The sequence below is a fragment of the Hyaena hyaena genome, unplaced genomic scaffold, assembly GCF_003009895.1.
Source record: "Hyaena hyaena isolate Hyena2069 unplaced genomic scaffold, ASM300989v1 scaffold_93, whole genome shotgun sequence".
NCBI lineage: Eukaryota > Metazoa > Chordata > Mammalia > Carnivora > Hyaenidae > Hyaena > Hyaena hyaena.
The window spans coordinates 2,646,148-2,669,488 of NW_024080724.1; the positions used below are offsets into that span (position 1 = coordinate 2,646,148).

Below are 23,341 nucleotides of genomic sequence, written 5' to 3' on the forward strand. Positions count from 1 at the left end.
ACTGGTGCCTTCGGTGGGAGCAGGGCTTTGGCCATGCAGGGGCCTGGCCGCAGGAGGAGCAAGCAAGGTGGTGATCAGAAAAAGGGCATCCACCTGGGGTGGGGATGACGCGGGAGATGGACAAAGGGAGCAGAGCGTGAAGGTACTGACGCTAACTTTAAAATAAAAATTAAGAAACCCACCTATCTCCACTTCTTGGCTCCCAAAATGAGAGTACTGTGACCTTACCTAGTTCTCTTTGCCATGTATATTGACTGATGGTCTAGGTATCAGACTGAAGTGCTGTGGTCACCACTGGGCTATGGCTGTCCCACCCTCAGTGAGGAAGAAGTGAAGGAGCAGAGCAGGAGATGAGGGATAAGGTAGTGTGGACAGGTTCTAATAATTCACATGCAAGGAGGGTGAGGGCTGGGGGCGGGGCAGATCCCACAGGCCGCTAGATGCCCTGATTTCAGAAAGGGAAGCAGGTGCTCGTGTTAACTTCTCCCAGTTAGAGGCCCACACCGTCTCTCAGACAATTCTTTAATAGGATCACATACTTTTGGCTCAGATGATTCGAACCACAAAAGCGGCAAGCCCGTGTGTCAGCACCGGTCTTCCTTCTGCAGGATGGGAGCAGATCAGACTTTCTTCCTTGGCTCCCGTCCTCTGGGCCCAAGTGAAGCCTGTGCCCACTGACACACTCCAAGGGCACTGTTGGCCTCCTGACCTTCCAGGACTCCCGTCTGGCTACAGCTTGAGTTCACTGGGCATCGGCTCCCCTCTCAGGCCAGCCAGCAAGTTGTTGGCTGCCAACAAGGACATGGTGTTTCGGGTCCCGTAGGTGGCACTGCCAATGTGGGGCAGGATCACTGGAAAAGGGAGGAGGAGAGGGAGGTAAGATGGGTGTTTCAAGAGCCTTAAAGTGGGCTGCTTTCCCCACCAGGGGTTGCCAGTAAGAAAGAACAGAGAGAACCCGCCTCTGTTTTTGTGTTTTTTTTTTTTTAATTTTTTTTTTTTTTGGTTTTATTTATTTTTGAGACAGAGAGACAGAGCACAAGTCGGGGAGGGGCAGAGAGAGAGGGAGACACAGAATCTGAAACAGGCTTCAGGCTCTGAGCTGTCAGCACAGAGCCTGACACGGGGCTTGAACCCACGAACTGTGTGATCATGACCTGAGCCAAAGTCGGACGCTCAACTGACTGAGCCACCCAGGCTCCCCAGCCTCAGTGTTCTTTGATTTGCCTACTGTCCTTATGTGTGCTGCTCCGTGGGGCTGTCAGAGTAACGGCAGAGGGACTCGGGGCCACAGAAACCTAGATGTGAGGGTGGTGACAGATACTTATCCTAAATAGGATGATGAGCCCAGAAGGGGTCTTGGAGCCTATCTAGACCCAGCCCTTCAGAAATCAGATGGTGAAACTAGGTGCCAGTTCAGCTTGGGGGTTTCAGGCTGGTCATCCATACCCGTGCCCCTAAACCACCCTGAACGTGGTGCCACATGGCTTCTGATCTACGCAAGTCACTACAAGAAGGAACAGTGGACAGACCAGCTCCCTCTGGCCCCTCCCACTGCAGAGCAAGTGAGGTCACTTGTCCCCAAAGAACGCCTTTCAAAAGCAGCACCCAGGGCACTGGGCTACACTCCCGGGCCTCGCAGGGATGGGACAGTCTCAGCTGTGGGCAGCAGCCCAGATATGGCAGCCAGTGTTCCTCCTTTCAGCCTGGCATGGGTGCTGGGGCCAGGTGTCCAAGGGCTACGATGACAGCATTCCCTGCAGGGAAGGAAGGCAGCCAAGAACCTGCTCTCTGAGTTCCCATTCCCTTTCCTGGTAAAAAAAGGACCGGGACTGGCTCAGACCCTGCAGTTCTATATAAGTCTGGACACAGAAACCACACCAGCTACCTGGACAGAGCTTACCATGAAGAACGCTGACCAGGTATACAGTACGTGGGGAGGCTAGAAAGAGAACACTGAGGCAGCGGTTCTCGAAGTGTGGTTCCCAGTTTTTGGTTTGTTTTTTTTTAATACACACCTGAAATTACAATGGACTTTTAAAGATTCTGATACACAGAAAAGAATAAGCTAGATGGGGAAAGGTAAAGAATCAAGGCTGAGGAACAAAAGTACCATGGGATATCTAAAGACTTAAGCGAGTATGCAAAATTGCATTATTCTGGTTCTTAGAAAGCAAAGTTATTTAGGCTAACGTAAGTGGAGATCAGACTTTTTAAGAGGACTGAAGAGATCATGGAATATGGAGAAAACCCTACAGTCAGCAAAAATCAAGGAAACACACAGAGAGAGCCCAGCTGGAATCTTTTCCTGTCGCATTTTCAAAGGCTCGGAAAGGAATCTTGCACGGGCTGAGCTTAATCCACTAGTTGACTGAGACGACAGACGACGAGAAGATGGACTTTTAGGAAAACGCACACGTCTCGCATTTTAGATGCACAAGCAATCTAACTTTTAAAAATCCTGTAACTCCTACGTTTTGAGGCCCCATTCAAAGCAGCACTGGTGTGGGAGCCCATGATAAGCACATATTTTCAGCTCCCACCCCAGACCTCCTGGAGCCGAAGCCCTTGGCCCAGCACCCTGTGCCTGGTCAGTCCCTTCAGGTGACTGATGAATGTAGAAATTTTAAGAACCTCCACACTAGGGTATCCTAGACAGCGACCGCCAGAACCGACCTCCCTGGGCTGGGCGACAGGGAGAGGTGGGACTGTACAAAAGTTCAGAGACTGAAGGAAGGGCCCCTCCTAGCCCTGCAACTAGGCCTCAAGGCCTGCATCTCTGAGGCGGCGCAAGGGCTAAGCAGGGGCTAAGCTGATGCTGGGAAGACCATGAACCAGATTCACTGGCCGCCGCAAGAAGGAACGGCTGCTGCTGGGCGAGGAAGCGTTGCCACGTGCTGCTCACAGAGAGAGACCCGCGAGAAGGCAGGAGGAAGCCGGGTCCTGCCGCTGCCCAGCTAGCGGGTCCAGCAGCAACGGGTGGGCAGCGTCCCAGCCGCCGCAACACGACAGCGGAATAGCCGAGGGTAGGTTTGGAGGCAAGAGACTAACTGGCACAAGTTACACATATCAGAATTGCAATTACACTGTTAGTTCCTCACACTTAAACTGGGCGTGGCAGTTTCTAGTGATGGGTTTTACCCACGCAAGCTATGGATGGAAGACGCGCAGTCACCCCCTTCCTTTTAACAAATCCACCCCCACCACCTAGACTCATTCCCTAAGGGACAGAGACCCAGATGCACAGCTCAGAAGGCCCCTCCCCTCGTCCCTATGTGCCAGTGTCACTAAGAGCATAAACGTGCCGTCCCGGGCGTGTCCCTCTGTGCTCGGTATTGCTCACAGCGGCTGTGCACCCAGCACCTCCAGATCACCTGGGTCCTACGTGACTCTGCATGGGGAAATCGCAGTTCTCACCACAGTTCTTCAGGGTCAGGAGAGGGTGGCTTGTAGGCAGTGGCTCCGGGGTCGTCACATCCAGTCCAGCAGCGGCAATCTGCCCGCCAGCCAAGGCCTGGTACAGGTCGTCCTGGTTCACGATGTCTCCCCTGCGGATGACATGGTGATGTGGGTACCCAGAAGCTTCCTCTATCCAGGCCTCCTTTACAGCAGAACCAGCCACAGAATGAATTTTCCCACTGACCAGGCACACTTGGCACTGGCTTGTAAAGTAATAAGATACTTCCTTACAATAAGTCTCTATGGTAATACCAAGAGGCCCAGCCCTATCACCTTGCAGCTGCGTGGCCTTGGGCAAGCGTGCCCCATTCCTCCGGAAGACGGGGAGAATGCACCCACCCGATCTGCGTTCGTGTGGGGCCCCATCGAGGCATTTCTGATGTGGAAGACGGGGAGAATGCACCCACCCGATCTGCGTTCGTGTGGGGCCCCATCGAGGCATTTCTGATGTGGCTGGTCCCCGGGGCACCCACTGAGAACCACCGCAGCCTGCCGGCGGGCACGTGCCTACTGAGGGCAGAGACGCAAGGAGATTCCTAACTGGCTGGCTGGAGACTTCACACTGCACACGAAGCAGTGTCTGTACAGTAAGAAATGACGCAGCACCCTGGACGGTACTGGGTACGTGCAGGTGCTCAGTAAATGGAAGCTGGGATGCTGTCGGCCATCAGCATGAGCCCTATGTTCCTGCAGGTCTCGCTCCCCTCCAGGTCACCTCCTCTGGAGTGGGGAACCCTAAGGTGGGGGTGGGGGGGGCTCATGAAATCCTTCCCTTTGCCTTTTTTGCCTCCACACTGACTTGAGCAGGTTCACAGGGCACCATCTAGGAAGGGGTTGGAGTGGCAGAGAGGGAAGGTCTGCCCCCACAACATGGCCAGCGGGCTGAAGGCACCGCGTACCTGCTGATGTTGACAAACACGGCTGTCTTCTTCATCTGCCGGAAGAAGTCCTTGTTGCAGAGTCCCTTGGTTGCAGGCGTTAAGGAGCAGGCCACAATGATGAAATCAGACTCGGCGGCCAGCTTGGGGGTGGACACTGGGGGAGGGCGGGGCTCCATCAAATGCCGGCTCCCAGGGTGGAGACAGCAGAAGGGTGGGCAACCAGAATTGGTCCTTGCTTTCTTGTGCTGAATTGGAAACTCCCAAGAAACTTCCTGAAGTCCTTGTCTCTACCTGAACACCTCTGATAACTACAAAGTCGATAGCTGCTCGTGGGATCCAGTGTATTACAGCATTCGTCCAGCCCTCTGGTCTCACAGATGGGGAAACTGAGGCCAGGGAGGGGCAGGAGCTTGTCAAGGTCAAGGTCCCACCCAAGTGGGACCTGGGTGCCTCTGGCAATGCGCCAAAGGTGTGAGGAATGGCTAAAACCCAGCTGCCCTCCGCTCACAAGGCTATGCACGTGCCAAGGGACTGTGTCCACCAGATGCAAGGCTGGGGGACAGGGCTCCCCGGCTTATTAAGAAAATGTGAGTGAGAGTTCCCAGCAATTCCTTACATCCATCACCATCCCTGCTGCTCTGCCCAGACATGGACAGCAGTGACAGGGAACTCTGCAGGTGACCTGGAGAGCTCCGGCACAAAGAGAACTCACTGTGTGGCCTGGATAAGTCCCTGTGCTCTCTCACCGGGCCTGTGTCCAGAGGCCGACAGATCAGCACCTGAGGGACACCGCAGGCCCTAGACACACCTGGGGCTCCCACACTCTGCCCCCAAAATGCTGTCACCTCAGAAACAGACCCCTCTAGCCAGGCACAGATGGGGCTCCTGTGGAAACGAAGGCTGTACTTACCAAACTCGGCCTGGAATTCTTCTGCCTCCTGAGGCCTGGGCTGGCGCCCTGTGTATAGAAATTTCTGGACGCCGAAAGGCTTCAGACGCCGAGCAATGGCCTGGCCTGGAGGCAAAGAGAGTCCTGGCTTGTCCCCAACCCCCGAGAGGGCAGGAGTAGCACCCAGCAGCTCCAGGGCCAGGGAGCCCTTGAGAGGTTGGCCCTTCCATCAGCATAGTCCCCACACGAACTGAGCCGGCCCCGTGAACCAGCCCGCGAGGGGCCAGAGATCTGGAGGGAGCCCCGCAGCTCCTCTGTGGCTGTGGCTGGCTTGTGCTGTCCTCACATGGTCCTGGCCATCTTGAGGGCCATTTGTTAACCTTCCCTGAGAACTGGACCTGGCATCCCAGGAGAGGTCTCACTGAGTGGTCCCCTCCCTGCTTCGGGACCCCTGCTTCTGTTAACGCAGCCCAAGACCTCTTATGACTTTTCAGTCCCTCAGCTGCCAACTCGGCCCAAATCTTTAAGACATTTTTACATGTGCTGCTACTGAGCCAGGCTCGGGCTGCTAGGTTTTCGGAATCAGAAAGCGGCCCAAAGCTGGTGGGTTCCTCCAAACAACTCTGTGTGAGAGGCCCTGCTAGCTGGCCAGACAGACCGTCCACGCACTCCATCCTCACCCTCACCTCTGCCAGACAGATGCCAGAGTACCGCTAACAGCGGCTTATCTGGCTGAGCACACCCTTCACGCCAGAATTCTCCAAGCAGGAGCCACTGTCCTGTCTGTAGAATCACAGGTAAGCCCTGCCCACCGGACTCTGTGGTTCCTGAGTCAAAGCTTTACAAATCCAGACAGTCCCGGGGGAGCATGAGCTGTCCCACAGGAAACCCTCCTAGAGGCCCCAACCCTGCCACTGTGGTCGTCATCATCTTCATCTGTTCTGCATGGAGCTGTCACCATACAGAATCGGGACGCTTACAGCTTGCTTCTACCACCCAGCGAGTTCTTAACAAACTCCTGTTTTTGTTTCTTTTTTTTTTTTTTTTGCCTGTGTTTTACAAAACTGTGTCAGTCCATTAGATGTCCCTACTGAATGCAAAGTGCACTGGGAACTGCCAGTTACGGCCACCCTTTCCAAAGGATTGTCAATGTCCAGACATGGGGCGCCAAAGCCTCACGCCATGCCAAGGTTGCTGGAGCGGGCAAATGGGAAGGTGGGGGCCTCACCTATGCGCCCCAGCCCAATGATGCCGACCGTGCTCTGCGAGAGTCCGTAGCCACACATCCACAGCGGCTTCCACGACGTCCAGCCACCACTGTGAGGAGGGGAGGTGGGGTAAGAGGGCCCTGCCTGGGGCAAAGATGAGGCCTCCCTGCGAACTCACAGACCCAGAACCCCCAGGGGTAGAAGAGCCTGCTCTCCAGGTCCAAGGACACACACGAGTCACACTCATAGCACTCAGTGCTTTGGATAAGCAGCAGGAACGACTCTCTTTAAAGCCACCAGGGATGGGGCGCCTGGGGGGCTCAGTCGGTTAAGCATCCGACTTGGGATTTCAGCTCAGGTCACGATCTCATGGTTCGTGAGATTGAGCCCTGCGTCAGGCTCTGCGCTGACAGGGTGGAGCCCGCTTGGGATTTTCTCTCTCCCCCTCTCTCTCACTGCCCCTCCCCTGCTCGTGCTCTCTCTCTCAAAATAAGTAAGTAAACTTAAAAAAAAAAAATGAATGTTTACACCAAGTGAGAAAAATAAGAATCATAAACAGCCTTCTGTTGTTTCTAGTCTGGTTTTGCTACCAAAAGACTTACGAAACAACCTTCAGCTTCAGAGCTTTTGGGATTCCAGCATCACGAGCAAGGAGGGTGGCCCTGTCCCTCTAAGGGTTCAAGACGACGCACACCTGCTCCTTCTTGTGTGAAGCCTCTGATCCACACTTCTGGCCCGGCTCCCTGCCGACCAGGCAAAACGGATCCGTCCCTCCCTTGTCCTTCCCGCTCACGATTTCCCTTCCGTGCCACGATTCCCCCACATTTCTCTTCAGCCCCTCCCTGTACTTCAGGATGTGGGCTGAGTCCGTCCCCCCTCAGTAGACGGGACACAGCTGGGGGCAGGGATCGCATCCGCACCAGGGTGACACTGGGTGCTCAGGAACAGCTCCTGGGCAGAGCCAGCTTTCCCGTCGGGGGCTCACTCACCTCCTCACTTCCTCCATGGCTTCTGGCAGGCGGCGGCAGGTGGTGAGAAGCAGGGAGATGGCGAGCTCTGCCGTGGCGTCTGTCAGGACATCTGGGGTGTAGCCCACACGGATGCCGCTATGAAGCAAAGATCCGGTGGCAACACAGGCCTCAGGCACCTTTGTCAATGTCTACCTCTGGGACATCGACAAGCTGCTGCCCCCCCCCCCCCCCCCCCCCCCCCCCCCCCCCGTCTGTGCTGCCCGCCGCAAGCTCTGAGCTGTAAATGAGCCCTCGGGAATGGTCAGCCCTCCTTCCGCATATCTCCCACTTGGGGAAGGACACAAAGATGGAAGATCAGGGCCCAGAGTCCAGGGCAAGTAACTACTTGACCTTCCCAAATCTCCTTATCTAAAGAAGGAAAGAAGAATACTAGCCTCTTCTACTTCAAGGGGTTGTTGTGAGGGTCACAAACCATACTGAGTGAGAAAGGGTGCAACCTGCCGTTTGTGACCATTTGGGCTTATTGTAACTGACCTGTGCCCCCGTGGACAGATTTTATCATCAGCCACCTCACGTCCCCCCCGAAGGATGGAGGGATGCGAGCAAATAAACATTCTGCTCCCCTTCCGGCTCTGGGGGTCAGCCCTCACCCTGGACCCTTCCACATGTGCAAGCTGCATTTACCGCTTCTTGATTTCATCCAAAGCCAAGTGGTCAACGCCCACGGACATTGTGCTGATGACTTTGAGATTGGCTCCTGTCGTGCAGAAAAAGCATTATTTGTCTCTTTCCTCATGGGATTCAAAGCCACAACACTGGAGATATCAGGGAGCCATCTGCTTATTATTATTTTCTTAGAGTAAGAGGAAAGGCTGACATGGCTATTCCTTATTAAAATTCTGAACAATCTGGGTTGGCTCAGTTGGTTAAGCGTCCGACTTCGGCTCAGGTCAGATCTCACGGTTCGTGGGTTTGGGCCCTGCATCAGGCTCTGTGCTGACAGCTCGGAGTCTGGAGCCTGTTTCGGATTCTGTGTCTCCCTCTCTGCCCCTCCCCCACTCATGCTCTGTCTCTCAAAAATAAATAAACTATAAAAAAGTTTTAATTCTGAACAATCTTATTCAACTGATTTGACAATCCTCCTTGACTCCTCAGTGCACAGACTCTGTGGCTCAGGGATGTGAAGTGGCCTGTCCCAGTCACAAGCTGCCAAGTGGCAGAGCTGGGGTTTACCTAGGGGCCTCTGACACTAAGGCCTCTACTCTTACCCACTGGACTGTTCCCCTAGTGAAGCCTCCAGGCTCCACTGACCACACCTGGGCCCTGCTGTGGACACCTCTGAGATGTCCACTGAGAAGTGTGTGTGTGTGACCCCCTCACCCCCTCTCCACAGGGCAGGGCACCAGAAAGCTCCAGGGCCAAGGCTGGGGCATGGACTGGCTCGGCATTGACTCGTGGGGGCCTCTTCCCATCCGACAGCCTCTGAGTCTGCACCTTTCCTCAAAACTACTGTAGAGGGTGACATTTACCCTGGCCCAGGGCTGAGGCCTATGGCTGGGGTTAACACATCCTGGGTCCCTGCTGGAGCTTGGCACTGAAGACGGGCCCTCCCACAGCACACAAACGAGCCCAGGAGGGACAGGGCCTTTCTCGAGATCATAAGGCAAGGCTGTGGCAGGGCTGGAGGAGGGCGCGGAGTCCCAGCCAGGAGAGCAGCAATGCCTGTGCTGGAGGGAGCTGCACACAACGGCTCCCTCTGGCCTGGTACAGCAGCGAATGCCTTCAGAACTCGGGCCGCTTCAGACATGTGGGAAGCCAGCGGCCGCAGACAGAGGTGCCCTGCAGGGCCAGCACACTCATGGAATCCTCCCCAGAGTGCACACACCTGCGGTGTCCAGGAGCCTCTTGTCCACGTGGTCGGTGAGGAGGCAGAGCAGGCCGTGGGCCCCGGCCACCCCTCGCTCCAGCTCCTTGTCGGGGATCGGCTCATCCGAGTCCCAGTGCTCCACCTCGCAGCTGAAGCCCGAAGAAAGGCCGCTCAGAAGCAGGGGAGTCCCCAGGGGCCCCCAGGCTCCCAGAGGCCTCCCAGGGCTGTGGCTCCCTTTCCAAGTGGAAAACACTGCCTTCTGCTCGCTCTGGCCTCAGGCCGCCTGGGGCTGGCTAAGGAGAGTCAGGGTCAGGCGCGGGGCCGCCTCCAAACTGTCCTCAGAGGGTGGCTGAGGGTAAAGGGTTGTTGAGCTCTGTCACCCTCACAGGAGGCCTCTTGGCCAGTGGGGGGACATGGGGGTGGCGTGGGCCATTCCCGCCCCACATGAGGCTTGAACGTCCTGTCCTGGGAATCCATGCCACGGAGAAGCCTCCTACTGGGACCCTGCCAGGAAGGACAAGAGCAAAGCGGTGCGGCGCGGAGGAGTTTCCCGCACACCCCCACGGCGCCCGTGGGCAGCGGCCGTGTTCCCAGCGGTGCTGCCCAGCCTCCCAGTCCTTGCCATTTAATTCGGTGCGGCTATCGTGTACACCGCGGCAAGACACCGGACGGCTGATGGCACCTCCCGGGACACCCTGCTGCAGCACCTGGCCGGCCAAGCCCCTGGCACAGGCCACCTCTCACCCTCCTCTCCATGGGCACGACACGGGTGCTAAGCTGTGCGGGCTCCGGCCGTTACCACCGTTGTTGCTTCCGCCTTCCCCCTTCCCGCTCGGTGCTGGGTCCCTGAAGGCCCGCAGCAAAGGTTTCGGTGTACTGAACGAAAGAAATCTCCTTTTCGAATGGCACTGGGTCCCACCTTCTCTGCCTGACATTGACAGTGCACACCTGTACGACGCAGTGTTCACACTGCAGTCAGACAGAGCTGAGTGCAAACCCCGGCTCCCCCCACCCCAGGGCCCTGCGACTCTGGGTGAGGCCCTTAACCTCTCCCAGTTTTCTTATCTGTAAAACGGGAATTACAGTACCAACTCCACAGTGTTGCAAGGATTAAGAGTTCATGGACAGGAAACACCTGAAAAACTGGCATGCAATCTTCAATTTAAGGGTCAGGAAAGGCCCCTGTGAACTGTCCAAAGGGACCAGGCCAGTGACTGCCAAGGTCCGTGACCCTGGTAGGGTAAAGGTTTAACAGCCTGGATCTTGCGTCACGGGCGGCCTCCCCTCTCCCCAGGCCTTTCCCTTCACCCACACTGCACATGCCATGGGAGTTGCGGGGCCCAGCGTCACTGCAACAGGCTCGGACAAGGCTAGGCCGCAGAGAACTTTCTTCAAGCCTCCGTAAACTCCACGACCGGCCCGGTCGGGCACAGGTTGGGAAGTCCGGCCAAGGCGCAAGTGCACGGTCCCAGCTCCCTCTGGCCCCTGGCCGGTCCGGGGCCTCCCCACCAAAAGCAAGTGGGGCGACAGGAGACCGCCCCAAGCCCGCCCGGGCGCGCCTGGAGGCGCTGAGTCACCCAGGGTGCGGGGCACTGGGCTTGGGGGTCCCAGGCTCCGGAGCCCCTTCCCCGCCACCTCCCCCAGCCCCGGCCCGGCCCGGGGACTCGGCACGCCGCGGGGACGCGGGGTTCTTACTCTGCGGCGCGGGCGAGCGCGGCCCAGCCCTCGGGGGGGATCCTGCGGGTGACGAACACCTTCATGAGTCTCACTGGCTTCATCCACCTTGCAGCCGCGCGACTCTGACCCGGACCGCGGGACGGAAGCGGGACGCGACGTGAGATGGGGCGGGGCCTCGGAGGGGCGGGGCTGGGACTGGGCGGGCGGGGGAGGGAGGAACAGAGGGGTGGGGGGGAGAGGGGGGAGGTGGGGGAGACGGCAGGGCGGGGTGGGGGAGGGGAGCCGGTGGGCCTCCAGTGGCGACTGTGCGTGTTAAGGGAGTGGCGATGACGGTGTGACTTTATGGGGTGTAACTGTGGGCCCCCTGAGCGTGAGCCTTGTGAAGCTGTGTGTGCGTGATCAAGCCCTGGTGGAACTGGGACTTGTTCTGGTGAACCTTAGCCCTTGGCCCCCAGGGCCTCTCTCTCTGAGCACTCACTGCCGCAAAGGCCCAGGGACTGGCAGGTGTGTCTGGAGTTGGAGTTGGGGTGGAAAGGGGCATTCCGGGGAGAGTCCTGTGTGAGTGTGTGTGGATGCCTGTCAGGAAGACTATGGCTGTCGGAGTGTGTCTGTCCGGAAAGGGGAGATGCAGTCAGGGACCATCCTAATTCCCAGAGCCTGACTGTCCTTGCTAGATCTGTTCCTTTATGGTCACACTGTTCCAGGCAGAGGCCTTTGGTCTCTGATCCAGGCCTGTGTCTTCTATACTCAGGAGGCTGGGCCAGGGCAGTGTGAATCCAGGCATGGCCTCTTTAATACCTGGTGCATTTCCCCATAGGAAATCCACAGTTGTGAGGGGGAGTTTACTGGTTATGGGCCACCTGGCATGCTGGACAACTGCTGACTGGCAAGTTGAGTCCTCTTGGTCAGCCTCAGTTTCTTCAGCTACAAAATGGGGTAATGATCACTTACCTTTGAGGGTTACTGTGGCCATCAAACAGCTCCATTTCCATGGCCCCTGGGCTGTATTAGGTGTCTGTCATGCACTGAGGCTGCGGAGGGAGAGGCGAGGAGCTCAGGCCCTGAAGCCAGTGTGCCCGGGCTTAAATCCCAGCTCTGCCACCCACTAGCCACAAGTCACTAAACTTCTGTGTGCCCCAGCTTCCTCATCTGTGAAATGGGGTTATTAGTCATGCTACATCACGGCTTGCTGAAGAGATGATCTATGTAGAGTGCCACATGTTACCACAGCATGTCACACACATAGCGGGTGCTGACAAATAGTAACACATCCAAGGAAACCTACACGCTGGTGCCCTGAGGTAGTTAGTTGGCCAGAAATGTAGGCGCAGAAACCAGACTTGGGACAAGTGGAGGGGGGCGCCAGGCCTAGGAGCACTCTGAGGACAAAAGCCTTGTCTGGCAGTCTCTTCCCTGCCAGTTTTATCTGAATCCCTTTCTGCCCCCTCAGGGCCCGGATAGGAAACAGAGACAGGCACAGAGAGGTAAGGTGTCCAGTTTGGGCTCACACAGCAAATCACTGGAGAGGCTAGAGCTGGCCCCCTGAGTCACTTGGATCCCTGGCCATGTCCCTAAGTAACACATTAATAAATGCCTTACCCCAGAGACCATTATCTGCACTGCTAGGCCACCCCAGGGACAGCTTCTAAAATACTTTAAACATTGACACAAAGGTGTTTTTCTGTCCCCAGGCCAGGGGACACAGCGTGTTAATCAATGATGACACCTGAGTCCAGCTCCTCCTACACACCAGGACAGGCGAGGACACTGCTTGTCCACCAGGGGCAGGAGATGGCATGACAATTTAATGGGTCCCCTCCTCCAAGCGAGAGCACTGGGCTGGCACTCAGTAAGTGCTAGTGGGTGGCGGGTGTGAGCTGGAACATGGAGCTAGCTGCCGGTCCGTGAGGAGGGAACTGGTGAAGTGGCAGAGAGAGAAAGGATCTGGGCTGGAGAGGGGTTCACTGGGTAAAATTAATGATGTAGTAAGTAGCTAATATTGATGGAGCTCTTATTAAGTTCCAGGCACTGGACATGGTAGCTCACTAATTTAAACCTCACAACACCCTGTGAGACAGACTGTTATTCTCCCCACTTCACAGATGAGGAAGCTGAGGGCAAGCACAGTGAAATCATTGGCTTAATGTCAGACAGCTACTAGGAGGCAGAGCTTGGATTCAAGACCCAGCACCCCAACTCCAGACCCAGGCTCTTACCCACTGTGCCAGCCCGGTGGGAGTAGGGAGAGTCTCTGAATCTGTTAGGCCTGCTACAACACGATGCCATATACTGGGTGGCCTAGACAGCATTTATTTAATACAGTTCTACAGGCTGGCAGCCCAAGGTCAAGGCACAGGCAGATTTACTGTCAGGTGAGGGCTTCTTAATTCATAGATGGCTGTCTTCTTGCTGTGTCCTCACACTGTAGAAGAGGCAGTGGAGTTCTCTGGGGTCTTTCTTAAAAGGGCACTAATCCCATTCATGAGGGCTCCACTCAGATGTCCCAATCTTCCCAGAGGCATCACCTCCTAATACCATCACATCGTCACATAGAGCATGAGGATTTCAAAATATGAATTGGGGTCAAGCGACACAAACATTCAATCTCTAACAGAAGATAAAGGGGCGAGTGGAGAGCTACATATAAGGTACTGGCTTGGGGGACTCTTGGAGACAGCTGTCACTTTGATGGATCTCCACGAGGAGGTGCGAGGGTTGGGGAGGGGAGAGGTAGCTAAATTCGGGAGATGCTCCCTTCGAAGAGCCTAGCAGGGAGGTGGAGTCTAAAGGTCAGGGAGAAGTGGGGGCTGGAGCCATAGTTCCAGAGTCATCAGCATGGCATTGGGAGCCTAGGGGACACCGGGGCAACAGAGAGGCAGGGACACAGTTCTGGCAGGGAGACTAAGGTTTAGAGCACACCAAAGTTCAAAATGATAGTAAGAAAAGGAGTTTTTGTAGGGCTTTTATGATTTCACTTTGACATTTAAATCTTGAAATTTTTAGAGGGTACCGGGTGGCTCAGTCGGTTAAGCGTCCAATTTCGGCTCAGGTCATGATATCCCGGTTCGTGGGTTCAAACCTTGTGGCTGGGCTCTGAGCTGCCTGGGATTCTGGGTCTCCCTCTTTCTCTGCCCCTCCCCTGCTTGCGTGTGTCTCTCTCTCAAAAATAAACATTAAAAAAAAATCTTGAATCCATTTGGAACATATTGGAATATTTGCATATGGTTTGAGGAGAGCATCTGAATGCTCTCAGATGGTTAACCAGTTACTCAAATACTATTTTTAAATGAATGTTTTGTTTAATTTTAGAGTAGATTACAAATGCACAAGATGCAAATTCCCAAAGGTACACAAGGGCATAAGGTGGAGCTGTCTCTCCTCTCCCAGGAAGCAGTCACACCTTCCCTGAAGTGTTTAATGCCTACGAGAACACGCGTACACTCTCACAGAAATGGTAGCACGTGCGTACACTTTGCATCACCTGGTTTTTCACCGAACGGCGGAGCTTGGTGATCGTTCTGCATCAGCACACATTGATGCCTCATTCTTTTTATTGACGCAGAGTATTACACTGCAGGTGTGAACCATAAACAATGAACAATCCCCTATTAAAGGACAGTGAGGTTGTTTCCCACCTTTCGCTATCACAATGCCACAAGGCACAACCTTTGGCAGATGTCATTTTGTGCATGTGTAAATACGGCTGTAGGATAAATTCCTAGAAGCAAAACTGTTGGGTCAGAAAATATATGCACTATAAGTTTTGACAGATTCTAATAAAATGCTTTTCACAGTTGTTCAAAATAACCTCCTACCACCAATGTATAAAAGCACCTATTTCTCCAGGGTGTTATTTTTTAAAATGATACTTTCTAATACATTTCCTTTTCTATAAACTATGTATTTGTATCCTTTGCCTATGCAGATAAGTAGGGGGCATCTTTGTCTTAGTGATTCACAGGCACTATACATCCAATAAGGAAATTAGCCCTCTTTCTGTAATACGAGTTGCAAATATGGCCTTTCTCCCAGTTTGTGTTAGTCTTATGATTTTGTTAATTATTTTTATTATTTTTGTTATTGTTAAATTTATTTATTTTGAAAGAGAGAGAGAGACTGAGAGAGAGCGCAGGGGAGAGGCAATGAAAGAGGGAGAAGAGAAAGAATCCCAAGCAGGCTTTGCACTGTCAGCACAGAGACTGATGCAGGGGTTGATCTTACAAAACGTGAGATCATGACCTGAGCAGAGATCAAGAGCTCGACACTTAACTGACTGAGCCACCTGGGTGCCCCTAATTTTATTGATTACTTTTAATGCAGAATTTTTTTATTCCTATGGTTTCTTTTTTTAAAAAATTTTTAATGTTCTATTTATTTCTGAGAGAGAGAGAGGCAGCATGAGCAGGGGAGGGTCAGAGAGAGAGGGAGACGCAGAATCCGAAACAGTCTCCAGGCTCTGAGCTGTCAGCACAGAGCCCAACGTGGGGCTCGAACTCACGAACCACAGGATCATGACCTGAGCCAAAGTTGGACGCTTAACCGACTGAGCCATCCAGGCACCCCTATTCCTAAGGCTTCTACATTTTGTCACACACAGTGTATCGGGTATCTATTGCTGCCTAACAAATTATTTCCAAACAGTGAGTGGCTTAAAGCAACAGCAATCACTATATTATCATCGCTTATGGTTCTGGACATTGGCTGGGCTCAGCTAGAATTTCTTATTTCAGGCTCTTTCATGTAGTCAGATGGTGGTTGGTTTGAAGTCACTCATATATGTCTGCTCATCAATGCTGGCTGTCAGCTGGCTCTCAGCGAGGCTGCTGGGCTTATCGTCTACACAGGATGTCTGCATGTGGCCTGGACTTCCTCCCAGCCTGGAGCCTGGGCTCCAAGCCCGGGCCATTCCATGAAATAGAAAGTGAAAGCTCTCAGCCTCTTAAGATCTGAGCCTGGAGATGCTGCATCACTTCTGCCATATTCTATTGGTCATGCAGTCAGAGTCTTTGCATATTGGGTTTAGGGTTTTGTTTGTTTTACTGTATCTCATGGTTTCTAGGTCTGATATCTTTATGATTTACTTTTTTACTGAAATTTTGATCCATATTTATTTTCAGATAGCTAGCAAGTTGTTCAACAATTTTGATTTTTTTAGTGTTTTTATTTATTTTTGAGAGAGAGAGAGAGAGAGAGAGAATGGGAGAGGGGCAGAGGAGAGAGGAAGACACAGAATCCAAAGCAGGCTCCAGGCTCTGAGCTGTTAGCACAGAGCCTGATGTGGGGCTCAAACCCATGAAGAACAAGATCACGACCAGAGCCCAAGTCAGATGCTTAACCGACCATGCACCTTTGATATTTAAATCTAAGTACTGTGATTGCCCTCAAGCCTGAGGATGGTGGCAACCATGGCTGGGGCTGAGCAGGGCAGCCCCAGCCCCAGCCCAGGCATTGGCCATTGCTCTCTGCTGCCCCCTCTCAGGGCCTGCACACCTACCAGCACCAAAACTCACAAACTCATAATGGAGATAGCAAGGTCTCTTGATCACTTGATCACTTGGTCACTTGATCTAGGTGCTCAACTGCCTACCCAGCTCAAAGCTTCCGAACACCCCACAGGGTACAGGAATCCTCACTTTGGGGAGGAGAGGAGGGGCAGGAAAGCCTGCTTCCTGGTCCCTGCCCCAAGACCCCTGAAAGCCTCTCCTTTCAGGAGCCCCGGGTCCCCATTTTCTCAGGAAAAGGCCTAATATCAGTCATGCACACCCTAGTAAAAGGAACCTGGTTCTCCTGTGGGTACCCACATCTCATTTGAGACTCTGTACCAGCTTCATTTGAAATGGAAATCTCACTGCAATGTCTTGAGTACATCATAAATCTTAGACAAGAACCTTTTCAACAAGATCATCGCTCCAAACATAGAAAAGGTGAGGGCAACTCAACTCCCCAAACCAGACACTGTGCAAACAGGGCCTTGAGTGGTATGTCCTCCTATGAGGCCTTGACAAGATACTGCCTCTCTCTGAGCCCTGATTTCTCATTTGAGGAGGATGCGCTGGAGCAGGGATTGGGAAACTCTGTCTGCAAAGAGCCCAAGTGTATATATTAGGCTTTGTGGGCCCTATGGTCTCTGCTGCCCTACTCGGCTCTCCCGTGATAGCCTGAACGCAGCCCCAGACAAAATAGCTATGTATGGATATTGAAACTTGCATTACACATAATTTTCATGTGTCATAAAGTATTATTCTTTAGTTTTTTTTTAAAAAATGGATTTATGTTAAGTAATCTCTACACATCATACGGGGCTTGAACTCAGGACCCTGAGATCAAGAGTTGCATGCTTTTCCGACTGAGCCAGCCAGGCATCCTTGGATTTTTTTTTTTTTTTTTAACAAGACCTTTCTTGTATGGGAGTAGGCGGCCGAATCTGGCCCGTGGCTGTGGGTCACCCCTACAGCTCTGGACTGGAGCAGAGCTTCTCACTTTAACATGTGCAGAAGTTACAGGACAGATTCTAATTCGGTGGGACTCGGGAGAGACCCGAGGGGTGTGCATTTCCTATAAGCGCCCAACTAAGGCTGATGCTGTGGGTCCATGGAACACACTTTGAAGAGCAAGAGGCTAGGGGGACTTCCAGCTTGGCCTCTCTCTGAGATCCTAAGTGACACGCGCCTTCCAGATCCTGCTGTTCGGTGAAGAAAAGCTCACTCAGAGGCCTGAACACAAGGAGGGGCCACCCAGCTTGTTCTCTTGAGCCTTCACCTCTGGCCCTGGTTTCTCTTACTTTAGTTCCTTATTTTGTGTGTGTTTTTTTTCTCTTCCCTCCTGCCATTAGAACAGAAGCTTCTTGAGAGCAAGGACCTGCTTGCTTTGTTTGCCTCTGCGGTCCTGCAGCCTCCCACATGCCAGGTACTCAGAAAATATTCGTGGAGGAATGAATAAATGATGCACCCAGCACTCAGTGACCTCCCTTACTGCTCATCCCCTCAGGGACACTGTCATTTTGTCACCACCTAGTGGTCATTTTTGTGTACTGCGGGCTGGGGGAGAAAAATGCTCTGCATGTTTGATTCTGACCCAGGCGAAGGCAGAGGCTGCTGTGGGCAGGGAGTTGCCCCTTCTGGTGCCCATACTATCTGTGTTCTAGTCCGCTGGCACAGGAGCAGAGCATTCCTGGAAGAGATGGCATTTGAGCCGAACAAGGAAGGCAAAAGATTTGGGACGGTGGGAATGAGAGAGGGAGAAAAGGCATTCTTGGTAGAACCAATGCCATGAGCAAAGGCCTGGAGGCTGGAAAGCATGGGTGTAGGGCAAAAGGGAAGAGGAGCAGAAGCAGCTGACATGGGCAGTGGAAGATGAGGCCAGATGATGACATGGGAGGAGGGGAAGAGGCACCAAGAAAAGGGAGCTTTTACTTAGTGAGTGTTCGGTCCATTGCTAGGCACTTCACACACACAAGTTCATTTAACCCCTGGAAAGACCAGTGAGGTAGATTTTAGGACCCCCCCCCCATTTTACAGATGAGGAAACTGAGGCATATATCAGGGAAGTGACTCGCCCAAGGGTAAGGGGCAGAATCGGATTTGAATTTAGATCATCCGATGATCTCCTCCCTGATAGGAGTGTCTTCCTCTGGCTTGTGATTGGAGGGGACGTGTTGGTGGGCCATGTGCCGGAAACTGGGGGCTGGGGTTCAAGACACCCAGAGATGTTTGCTCCTCTTCACTCTCTCAGGGCCTGACAGCACATGACCAAGAAGTCTCCCTCTGTTCATCTGCCTGGTTCTAGAACCCTGACCTGGGTGGTGGGATGCCTGGGTTCTAGCCTGGGCTCCCTTTACCTCTCTGGTTACAAAATGCAGTAGTTATAATGACTTATGAGAGGAGCTCAGAGATCTCTCACACAACCATTACAGAGATATGGAACCTGAGGCCCAGAGAGGGAAAAGAACTTCCCTGATGATGCACACCAAGCTGGGCTCAGTGTGGCTTTCATCCTGGCCCCTGCCAGGGCTCCCATCTGATTGCTAGAAACGGATGCTACCATCATCAGTCCTGAGCCCTGGCCACAGGGGGTAACTGAGGGTTCACTGGGGCCCCTCGGCCAGCCCAGGCCTTTGGGAAATGTGTTTGAATTTCATTTCCCAGGGAGGCATGTCCCCAGGGATAGGGTGAGTGTTTGAGCTACAGGCAGATTGCAGGGCCTCTTTGAGGAAGGAAGGGAGGCTTAGCAGGGATTGCCTCACAGGCTTTCAGGACACCTCTGGGAGACTCACCAGGGCAGAGGGACGGATTAGGGGGTTACCCCAGTGTCCCAGCAGACCCAGACCACCTCTGGACTTTCAGCTCTGCCACAGCCCTGCATCTGGCTCAGGAAGCCACACTCCCTTTTCTCAGCAGCTTGGCCAGCTCTTCTGGATAGCAGGGAACCCTGGCTTGGGAGACTCGGGCGCCACCTCCACCCGGGACTGAGCCCATCTCTGTCTGGCTTCACACTGTGGGATCTTCACCGCCACACAGGCCTGACAGTGGTTGCTGTTACTCTTCCTCAAAAACAAAACAAAACAAAGAAACCCACAGAAATAAGCAAACAAAACAAAAAACCCCTGAGACTCAGAGAAAAGGACTTGCCCAAGTTCACCAAGTTTGAACAGGGCCTCAAGCTCAGGAGATAGTGACACCAAAGCATTTGACCACAACACCCATGACTGCCCTGACCCAACCCGCCGGCCAGCCCCTGTGGCTCCTTTTGTCACTTCCTCAGCTATTGATCCATGCCTCTCTCGGAGCTTCTGCTTCTGCCCAGAGCCCCTCCCTGAGGCCCAGGATGTCGGCTGCAAGCCTCTGGTTTTGTGCAGCGCCCCCCACTACACGCACCACACTCTCCCCCCCGACCCTCACCACTTACCTGTTTGTCTTCCCTGCGCCCCAGGAGCAAGGACCGAGTGGGGGTCAAGCCTTTTTGAGGCCCAGTGCCCTGCCTGGGAAGCCACTCAGTCAACATGTTCTCTGCGAGTGGACCCCTGTGAGAGCGGATACCACTCCCATTTTTCAAATGGGAAAACTGAATGTTAGCAGGGACAGTGACCTGCCTGGGTCACTGGTGGTCTCCGGGCAGAGCAGTGACCTGCCCGGGCCTCTTGCTGTCCAAACTCACATTCCTTCCATGGGATGACCTGAGCTTAACAAAATGCTCCCCCGACCCACCCCCCGCCACTCCCCCCCCCCCGCCCTGTGCCCCCTGGCTGCTGCGCCACCCCAAGTCCTGCCTGGGATTCGGGAGCTGGTGGCTGGGTGGCTGCTCTGCCTGCCAGAGGCCTGTCACCCAGAGTCTGGCCAAGCCAGCTGGTGTGCAGACACCAGGAGAGGAGTGTGCCTCAGTGGGAACAGAACAGGAAAGATTACCAAAGATTACTGTAGTCAATTTCTAGGGCTCCCTGTGGTGCTTATTTCTGCTGGGTTTTTTTTTTTTTTTTTTTTACCAGAGCTGTTTCCTTAATCCTTCTCAGGGCATGGCTGGGACTTAGTAATGAGCTGTAACAGCCAGAGTATTTGGTTCTGGGAGCAGGGAAGGGTGGTTCATTCTTAAATGAGCTTTCTTGAAGGCCTCCTTTAAAGCGATGGAGCCACCGAGGCCCGGGGAAGCTGTGAGGTTGGGGGTGGCACCATTCCATGTGCAGCGGGACAGTGGGTACAGCAGGGTGGGGCCAAGGAGAGGGGCCACCTCCCAGGAGCCTGGGCTGTCCATCAGGCACCTCGGGACCTCTGGGCTGGGCTGTCCCCACTGGGAAGGCTCCCTGCAGGCGGAGAGGTTGTGTGGGACCTGGCCAGCATCCGGCATCAGCATCTGTCTAGTGTGTAAGGAAGCAGCTGCTGAGGGGATGGTCTGAGAAAAGGAAACAGCAGGAGTAAAAGCATGGGGGCTTTTTCAGTCAGTTCCCCAGAAGCAGGCTCTTAGCCGAGGATCGAGGATCAGATCATATGCAAGTGATTTATCCAGGAAGTGTTCCCAGAATGAGCCTGGAAAGGAGGGGGGCACAGGAGAGGGGAGGAGAGGAAGGTAAATGGTGCCATTTCTGGCCTACTCCTGGGGAGGGCTTGGGCTGGTGGTTTGTCTCTGGAGTGTAAGTTATATCTCAGAGTCATTGAAACCTCAGACAAGGGGACTGGGCTTCTATTCCCTGCATGCCATCAGTCAGCACCATCCAAGGAGATCTGGGCTGAGTATAGCTTCCAGGAGGAGGTGGTGGCCTGGCCTGGCTCTGTGATGTGGAGCAGGATGGGCAGGTTGTACTGAGGAAAAGGATTTGAGTGGGGCCTGAGGGAGCAGGGCCTCAGGCACACGGCTGGAAAGCCAAGGTTGCCGTGTTCTACCTGGATGAGCACCAAGGTCCCATCCCTGATTTAAGACAGGCCAAGGAGATTTAAAAAAAGAGAAGTGGGCACCTGGGTGGCTCAGTCGGTTAAGCAGCCGACTTCAGCTCAGGTCATGATCTCACGGTTCATGGGTTCGAGCCCCGCATTGGGCTCTGGGCTGACAGCTTTGGGCTGGAGCCTGAAGCTGCTTCAGATTCTGTGTCTCCCTCTCTCTCTCTCTGCTCCTCCCCTGCTCTCAATCTGTCTCTCTCTCGAAAATAAGTAAACACTAAAAAAAAAAAAAAAAAAAAAAAAAATGACAGGCCAAGGAGGAGCATGGAGCTCGGAGGGATGAGTCAGGCTGTGTGTGAAGTTCACTCAACTATTTCAGCAAAAGTCCCATAAACCACATCTGGAAATCCCTCTCATCTGCTGCTGTTTGGGCCGAAAACCCTGATCTGGGACGAGAAGGGAGAGATAGCTCAGGAGAAGTAGAATGCTCATCTTCAGCTAAAACTGCTCAGGAATGAGTTCCTGGCCTGACTTGGGCCCCAAGAGGCTGCAGGCTGCACCCCGAGAGGAGCCCAGGGCCTGGATGTGCTGGGCATCAGACTGGCACCCAAAGGGCAGAACCATGATTGACTATGGACAGCCTGGGGAGGTGGATGTGTATTAGTGGCAACTCCTACCCCTTTACTTGACCCCCATTCCCTTCCCACCCTGCCTCTCCCAAGGCCCTACCTGGACCTCCTGGCCTCCAGCCTCCCCTCCTCCAATCAGATTTCTTGGCGTTGCCAGAGGGTCTCCTCTGGAAAGCAAATCTGGTCTTGTCCCTTCTCTGCCCGCCACCTTCCATGGCTCCCCATTGCCTTCAGGAGAAAGAACAAAGCTCTGGTGTTCTCTTGTGTCCTCCCTGGAGATGAAGATGCTTAACCCTCAGGGGCTGAAAGCCGGGACCTGTGGCCAGAAATTAGGAGTTCCGGCAGCTCCCAGCCCTCAGGCAGCAGCCCAGCTGTCTGGGGAGCAGGGAAGAGCTATCCCAGCGCCTCCCTCTCCGCCTCCTTCTCTGCTCTGCCTCTGTAATTAATTTATGGAAAGCGTCTAAACTGGAAGTCAACCCAGTCCTGCAAATCTTGTCTAATCCTCTGCCTCCATGGAGGGAGGGAGCAGCGCCCTGGGGGTGGAGTTTTTCTTCCAGTGATTATGTTTAGTTTTAATGAGGGGGGGGGAGGGGCGCAAAATGAAGCATTTAAAGTCTTATTTCTGCAATCACCTGTGGAATGAGGAGACTCCTTGGTGGTAGGTGGTGAGGCCACAGGGGAATTTGTGGCCCCAGGAGAGGCTTGGGGGGCAGATCCTGGCTCATCAAACTCTGGGTCTACCTTTATGCCCACCTAGGATCCCCTCCACTGCATCCATCCTGGTCCAAGCGCCATCATCTCTGTGGTGGCTTCCTGACCACCTGGCCCTGCCCGGGGCCTCTTACAGGCAGCAGGAGCCTGGTGGCATTCCTCTGAGCAGCCGCCCAGGGCTCTCATGTCCCTGGGGGTCACAACCGGGGCTCTACCCCGGCCCACACAGCCCACACGATTGCCTCTACCTGTACCCCCTCTCTTCTCCCACTTCCCTGGGATCCTCGATGCCTATACTCTGTCGAGGGGACTCCAGCTCGAGCTGGAATCCTGCCTGGAACTCTCTTCCCCATAACCCAAAGTCTTCACCCTCGCTTCCTACACACCCCACTGTCAAGTCAGCCCTTCGCAGATTCCCTGGCTGCACTCCACCAACCATTCCCTGTGCCCCTCATGCCGCTTTATTTATCCCCTTCGCACTCATCCCCAATCTGATATATCTTTATTTTTTGATTATTGTCCAGTTTCCTTCTATTCTCCACCGGCACGTAAGCCCTCAGAGAAGGGGATTTGTTTGTTCACTGACATATCTCTAGTACCAAGAGCAATGCCTGCACATACCAGATGCAAGATACATATTGACCAAATGAGTGAGTGAAGTGCATCTGTCATTAGACAGAGAGGGTGG

General features: G+C 53.9%; 1 protein-coding gene across 1 annotated transcript; it reads right to left on the reverse strand.

The window, feature by feature from the left end:
* Positions 1-508: 508 nt before the first annotated feature.
* GRHPR (glyoxylate and hydroxypyruvate reductase) lies at positions 509-11,093 on the reverse strand. The gene is made up of 9 exons (XM_039234857.1): positions 10,968-11,093; positions 9,291-9,421; positions 8,090-8,162; positions 7,424-7,540; positions 6,455-6,543; positions 5,248-5,352; positions 4,356-4,491; positions 3,415-3,545; positions 509-851 (listed from the first exon to the last, which is right to left on the reverse strand). Exons 1-9 carry the CDS (start codon positions 11,048-11,050, stop codon positions 730-732), a joined length of 987 nt encoding a protein of 328 aa, XP_039090788.1. The 5' UTR covers positions 11,051-11,093; the 3' UTR covers positions 509-729.
* Positions 11,094-23,341: the final 12,248 nt, after the last annotated feature.

Excerpts from the sequence above, each read along its gene's own strand:
- GRHPR (XM_039234857.1), bottom strand. The coding sequence starts at position 11,050 with ATGAAGCCAGTGAGACTCATGAAGGTGTTCGTCACCCGCAGGATCCCC. Across the intron at positions 9,422-10,967 it reads GCGCTCGCCCGCGCCGCAGA|CTGCGAGGTGGAGCACTGGG; the intron begins GTAAGAACCCCG and ends TTCGGGCTTCAG. Across the intron at positions 8,163-9,290 it reads GAGGCTCCTGGACACCGCAG|GAGCCAATCTCAAAGTCATC; the intron begins GTGTGTGCACTC and ends TCTGCACGACAG.